The sequence below is a fragment of the Papilio polytes genome, unplaced genomic scaffold (genome assembly GCF_000836215.1).
Source record: "Papilio polytes unplaced genomic scaffold, Ppol_1.0 DF824437.1, whole genome shotgun sequence".
In the NCBI taxonomy this organism is placed as follows: Eukaryota; Metazoa; Arthropoda; class Insecta; order Lepidoptera; family Papilionidae; genus Papilio; species Papilio polytes.
The window spans coordinates 126,251-133,211 of record NW_013524767.1 but is presented as its reverse complement, the minus strand read 5'-3'; the positions used below and the strand labels follow the sequence as shown (position 1 = coordinate 133,211).

General features: G+C 35.3%; 2 protein-coding genes across 2 annotated transcripts in view; one reads left to right on the top strand and one right to left on the bottom strand.

The window, feature by feature from the left end:
• Positions 1-6: 6 nt before the first annotated feature.
• LOC106110668 lies at positions 7-4,712 on the top strand. The gene is made up of 4 exons (XM_013292569.1): positions 7-1,990; positions 2,255-2,321; positions 2,667-2,883; positions 3,070-4,712. Exons 1-4 carry the CDS (start codon positions 1,838-1,840, stop codon positions 3,377-3,379), a joined length of 747 nt encoding a protein of 248 aa, XP_013148023.1. The 5' UTR covers positions 7-1,837; the 3' UTR covers positions 3,380-4,712.
• Positions 4,713-6,003: 1,291 nt separating this feature from the next.
• The window catches only part of LOC106109925 (potassium channel subfamily T member 1), a 22,384-nt gene continuing 21,426 nt past the window's right edge, over positions 6,004-6,961 (bottom strand). The window contains exon 15 of the mRNA XM_013291618.1: positions 6,004-6,059. Within this exon, the coding sequence (XP_013147072.1) occupies positions 6,004-6,059 (56 nt within the window). The remainder of the gene's footprint in view (positions 6,060-6,961) is intronic.

Sequence of the window (6,961 nt, the reverse complement as noted above, 5' to 3'; positions counted from 1 at the left end):
GCGCAGTTCCCATTAGATGAGAACCGGTAATCATTTATTAATAATTTAATTATTACAAAACGTAAATGTAAAGCTATCATGGTACTTTTAATTAGTTGTATAAAGTTAAATTTGAAAAATTACATTCCAAAATATTTTACATTGAGCTTAAATGAAAAGTTATTTAAAATATGAGATTATATTAAGAAGAGCCACCCAATCACCCGAGATTTATTCGATAAAATTCCAAGGTACAGCAAAGGTGCTCTAGTAGCATCCCAAAAAATGTTCTAAGCATTATCAGTTCTGGGATGAAATAATACCAGTTTTAAAATCAATTGTATTTGAAAAAATCGTAAAGGATCGTGATGGTACAGAAATAGTTAAGTATGCAACACAAATACACACAATATAAATACATTCAAGGAATTATGGAAGTACAAAAATGAACGACTTAAGTCTGCTGGTCAAGCAATAATTAATACCATGCCGGTCTGTTAGAGTTTTATATGTTATGTTACTGGCAGGCAACACTTTACAGGAAGGATGATTTGAATATTGGAACGATGTATTTAAATTTTATAAAGAATTGTATTTTGATATTTGTACATAGACTTCTACACGACACGTACCCGGCAACATATGTAAACATTAGACTTTAGTAAATATAATATGTGACTGGTTTAATTATGAGAATATACCAGTTGAATATGTGAATAGAGTGTTTCAATAGACCTCCATCTCCAGAGTCCGGGACGGTGACAAGCAACCGTCCAACATGGCCGCCAAGAAAGCAATAGAAAATATTTGTAATTAAAAAGAAGGAACGTAATTCGAATGTAAGAGAAAAATGTGACGCAAGCGTAAAAGAAAATGTAATGTAAAAAATGTTACATTTTAATTGTGTCAAATGCAATTTCATGAATAATTTAATTTGTGGTTTTATCAATAAATAAAGAATTATCAATGGTACTAGTTTACATTATTCATGATCCAAACGAACCGGATTTAAGAAACAGCAACTATATCAAAAGAAGGTAACAAATTGCATTCCAATAGTTTTGGATTTATCAATATAACGCAATAGAAGAAAGGCGCATTAGTTTTGCGCGCAATAACATTGGCGTCCCGGGTCCCGGCAGTCGCGAGGCGACGCAGGCGTGACGGGGCAAGAAGGCGAGGGCGGCGGAGGGCAACGCATCACGCGTGGTGACGTCATCATCGGGTTCGCGCCGATTTGTAACTATTCACAAATGATGTAAGTGATTTTATTTTAGAAAAAATTATAAGTGCCCTTTTATTAAATAAGAACTTCAAGATTTTACTTCAGTGATTTAGTTTAAAATGTTTTTTGTTTTTTATAGCTAATATTTTGTTCATAATGTCTTTGGCTGAGTTATTAAAAATTCAATTTAGTTACAACGTTCAAAAGATGTACCATTTAAAGGGTTATCTTTCGGTTGAAGCATAAAAACTTCTTGAGCATATCCTATAATATCGGGTAATTATCATGAGTTTTGGATCAAATTAAACGAGCGGTACAAGACATATTTAGCAATAGTATTTTGAAGAGTTTTATGAATCAACCCAGCGATTGATTATCTGTAATAATCTTTGTACAATGCATTGGATGTGATTACATCTTTTTACAATATATTGTTTTGACCAACACATCTGAGAAAATAAGCTATCATCATATTTTTTTCATCTAGCAAGCTAGCATCTGGGATAAAGGATCTAAAACGTTATATTATGGCGTAAATATTGAAGCAACTACTTAGTTCCGAGAACACATAGTTAAGTACAAAACAAGCTTTGTTTGGTGGTTTGGGAATGTACAACAAGCAGCCCGCGACGGATGTTCTCCTACGTCAATCATCTCAATTGGATTTGCATCTTTTATAAAGAGCCAGTTTCGACCAGGCATCGCGTTATATCGAACAGAGCTGTCGCCGTGATGGACGGCACCGTCAAATTAATTATTTTTACCACAATAATAACGATTGTGAAGGTATGTACTCTTATGTTTTATATTTATATATGGGAATGGAGGTGAAATGGAGAATATAATATATCTAGCTTTTTCAAACTAAAATATGTCGCCAATTATACCAAAACGGACAAGTGCTCATGGGGTATCTCATGAAAACTTCTAAACATTTTCAGTGCTGGGATGAAACAATGCCAGTTTTATAATCAATTTCATTTAAACAGATCACAAATCTTGATGGCACAGAGACAACCATATGAAGAATTAATAAAAGTTATATTCCAGGCGCCGCCACCGGGAACGTTTTTTTGGAAACCTAGATTGGGTCTAGATCTGTCAATACCAACAACACGTATGTATCGTCATCATATAAAATAACCCTTTGTCTTTTCGGGAATTTACAAAAATTCGAACCTTGAATGGAACGCCGACACCGAATAACCATACGAAAAAGTCGTAACAAATTAATTATCAAGCAAAAGTGTTAGCAAACAGCCACGCGTTTATTTAAATTCGACTACCATGACTGTAACTACCAATACTGGAACTAGACATAGAAGTCGAGGAATTGTAAATAGCCTATAGAGACTCTCATCCTCCCAATAGTCACGTAGCAATTTTAGTTCATTTTTGTACTATCTGATATCTATTTAAAGCTGAATTTACTTGTAAATATTTTGATTCCATTTGTTTACAGCGAAGATACGTAAGCCGACCCTGGGCGGCGTCTTGAAGCCCACCGTTTGGCAGATTAAAAATAGCCGTGCGGTTATCATTACTGGATACCAATTGGGGGTGACGATAGTTGCCCTTGCCCACGGACAAGCCGCCTGGGAGAAATTCCCTCACCTCAACCCTTTCAAAGCTTGGTTCTACACCACGGCCTACAGATGGGCTTTGAGACATCTCTCTTTGTGAGTCAATCAATGATTTGTTTGAAATTGCTTTTTTGTAACCTCATTTCATTTTAATAAAAAAAAATAATTTTTACGAGAGATAGAATTATTTTTTTTTTACTATCAAAAAATCGAAGAATAAAACAAATTAACTTTGATTTCACTACTGAAAAAAGTCAATGAGATTCACCTGTATGTTGTCAGGTACCCCAAGTGGCTCGAGGGGGGAGGCTACAGCTACATAGACACGCACCGCGTCTGGAGGAAGCGCTACTCGTATCAGGACCGGTGGGTGCCCGAATGGCTGCAATGGTTCCTGCCGCACGTATGGGAGTTCGACCGCGAGAAAAAGCAGTACAGAAGATTCCAGAGATACGTCTTGCCCTCCTTCGCCAAACACTTCCACTACCCGGGACGCAAGTTTGACAACTGGGCCTCCGAGGACAGCACCGAGACAGTTGAAAATCTCGATATATCCGACTTCTCCATACATAAGGACGCTCCTGATTACTGAATATGTATTTATATGATGTTAGCTTTTTTAACTTGGACTTTTAAAACAAGCAGTTCTACTAATGCGAATACAGATGCCTACTTTAACAATCTAAAATTGGATTAAAGATACAGTTAAATTTCTCGCAAAAGTGTGTAAATGACGTGTAAGGATAGAAATAGTGTTAAGGATTGGTCTTCGTGCGAACGACGATAACAAGGAGTAGGTACGCGATCGTTGAAGATCACGCAATCAGTGGAAAAGAGGGCAAGAAGATGCAGAGCATATTTCGATATATTCATATGGGAAAGTATCGAACGTCTTATATTTTTTATTTCATTTTGACAATTGTATTTTATATGTCAAATAATTAAAATAAGTAAATATTCATAGGAAAATATGGTAATTGGCTAAAATCGAGGTGCTTCATTTCCCTCTTAGCATAATTATACGAAGCCCTTCTACAGGGCTGATTTTTGGAAAAACGTACTTGTTAAAAAAAGTCTAATGTCCCGTGACTCCAAATTGTGTGTGTTGGCGATTTAATTAGCCTTTTTTTTCTTTATAGATTTTTATAATTAGAATATAAGTTTAAAAAGTATGTGTTCCGCCCGTCTTTGGTCCATAAAAAGTAGATTTGTAATAAATGCGGTAACGGTCAACAAGAAATGCAAATAGGTAGGTTACCTACATATTCAGGCCGGAGTCGCGGACGTAAGCAAAAGCGTGCCCGTTGCCCCGGCCTGTTGCGTTAGAGAAACCGAGGGGTTTAGTGGGTATACCCCCATTATGGGGGATGTTTAAGTTTCTGGCAACTAGCGACGTGATACAAAAAAAGAATAAAAGTTTATGAAAAATAGAACGAATATCAGAGAGTCTTAGTTTTTTATGTAAAATTATTTCTTTTCCTATAATGTATTATTAGTAAGAAATAAAGTTTTTTACTACTTTCCACAAACTATTTCCATTGCCCACAAGCGCATACAACTGCAAATACATTTACCGGGGAGAGTCCCACATAACTACCGCGTTCCTGGCGCAGAGTATGCGTAAGGCATTCCCCTCGGGCAAAAAAAAGGTAACTTCATATTAAGAAGTAAAAGATTAGCATGGTATAGTCAGGTTACCTAAATGAATTACATTTCGTATTTACGATATAGACATTGAACAACTTGTAACATAACTTTTGGGAATTCATACACGCCTGCAGAGGAAAATGGATGAGAATGTAATGCTATTTCTTACAAACATCCCAGATATATTGTCATATCGCAGATGAATGAAAATAATAAAAACAACGAAAACGAAAAAATATTTAAATATTTAGATCTGACTCACGAGGTTACCGCCATGTGGCGTATGAAATTGACTACCATTATTCCGATAGTCATTTCGGTGCACGGGCTAATAATAATAATAATAACGTTTAAATTAATCCGACATTACCATTACCTCCCGCAATTACAGTTCTGATAAAGACGACAGCAGCTATTAAATAATATTCCTTAACCCCTATAATCTCCAATGTTAAAGTACATAGCCAAGACATTGCTTTGTAAAAAGGAAAAAATGCTTCCAACTTCCAATACGAAACTGCGCAGGATTTTAATTTCGTTGTTTTAGATTGTAGAGAAATTACAAAGTTACAATAATGATAAGACCATTGTGCTTACGAGACTACGGAGTTCAGCGATTCAGCTAAATGTAACTTTTGTCAACCTTGACTTTGAAATAAAATTTGTACTTGCGCCGTGTTCCAAGAAGACCACAAACCGTTGATATCTCCGAGCTAATATGTGGTTGTTTGGAGGTCGACATCTTACGTTTTTTCAATTTCATAACCTTAAAAAGATTAAAATTCCCATTAATTATAAATTCTGGCTCATAAAAAAAGCTAAACTATTACCATATTTTTTGGTGTATTTTTCGAACAGAAGTGACGCTGGTGAAGACTTCACATATCATATTACTATACAAGGGAGTGAGGGACGCATCAGTGTTAGTGGGAGGGGGACTCGTCGGCAAACTTTCAACACACGTATAAGTAATGTAATGTCGTAGGTAAAATGAATTGCAAGCTAATTTGTTACATGCATTAAATAATAAAAACGCAAACCTGGCTTTCATTTATTGTTTCCCTCGTTAAACAGCGCTAACTGCCGAAAGCGCGGTAAAGCAATCTAAACATTTTCTTTTTTTTTGCTTATTGGATATCACTTTTGATTGTATTTAAATCCTTTACTTATTTAATTAAAAATAATACATAACATTTTATTCTTAATCTTAATATGAAATAAAATCACATTTTGCTGTAATTCGACATCGTTCCACTTTTGAAATTGGAATCATTCCTTTTAAAATTTAATGGCTTCAATGATTAAAACTATTTTGTAAAGAGGTTGGTAATTAATATTTAAAGTCACATAAAACCTTTGTAGTTTCGAGTTTTTACAGAAATCCTTATTTGGCGGTTAGTTCAATACTGCTGGACTGCACAGAAATATTGTTGTATGCGGTAACAGATTAATGGTTCACAAAGAAAACAACAAAAACAACGGTTGATAATGTTTAGGACGTTGCCGTACGAACTTACAACACCCGAGGCGAGAGACAGACTAATTCGAAATTTGCTTTCGCAGTGGAAGTCAGCCCAGCGCGTACGCCTCGCGATCTCTTTCTTTCTCTCTCTCTCTCACCTCCGCTGTTTACGCCACACTTGTATTAAATTGTCCTTTTTACATATTTTTAAATTTGCTATCCGTTAGGAGAGTTTATTGGTTAAGCCGGTGTTAGGAATGCTAAATGAAACATCATTATTTGTGTGATCACAAACTTTATTACGACTACGTTCGATACATAGTGAGTGATAAAACATAGTTCTGCACTTCTACTGACAGACAATAAGAGTATACATGTAATTTATATTTATTACGTAGACTTTTTTGAATCTATTATCGATTTGAATTTGATATTAACACGAACAGTGAACTTGAACAATAAAATTTAATATAATATATGTACTTCTACCACCACTTTTACTACCCCTACTTTATGGTTAATAATATTTTTGATTACGTGTATATAGTTAATGACAAAATGTGAATATATTTTACTAATATAATTAGACTTAGAGTAAACGAGTACGAGTATTATACTTGTTAAGAAGTTAGTTGTTATATACAGATGTCAAATCAAAGAAGAAAGTGGGCTGCTATGTACACTTGCCTTACGCCGTTGTTAATACTTCGGTTCATAATAACTAGTTGATCCCTCTTACCATACACAGCTCGCCTCTTACGATGCATTGCAGTTGCACGCCGCGCCCGACTTCAGAATACCTCAATACGTATACAGATGTGTACAGTACAGTAATAAAAGCTACGTTAAATCGCTGTGAACGTACTGTCTCATAATACATGCATTATTTGTAAAAAGAATAGTTAAGAATAGTTAGTTAATATTGCAGAATAATCTTATTGATATTAATTGTGTCAAATAGACATTCAGGTTCTTCGTTCGAACCGAGGTTTAGGTTCTGTTGTTACGGTGAACGGAATTGAGGCGACGTCTCCGCGTGAGATTGTATCACACGATAGTGCCCTG

Coding starts and splice junctions, on each gene's coding strand:
- LOC106110668 (XM_013292569.1), top strand. CDS start 1,838: ATGTTCTCCTACGTCAATCATCTCAATTGGATTTGCATCTTTTATAAA. Junction 1,991..2,254: donor CAATAATAACGATTGTGAAG/GTATGTACTCTT, acceptor GTTATATTCCAG/GCGCCGCCACCGGGAACGTT. Junction 2,322..2,666: donor TCTGTCAATACCAACAACAC/GTATGTATCGTC, acceptor ATTTGTTTACAG/CGAAGATACGTAAGCCGACC.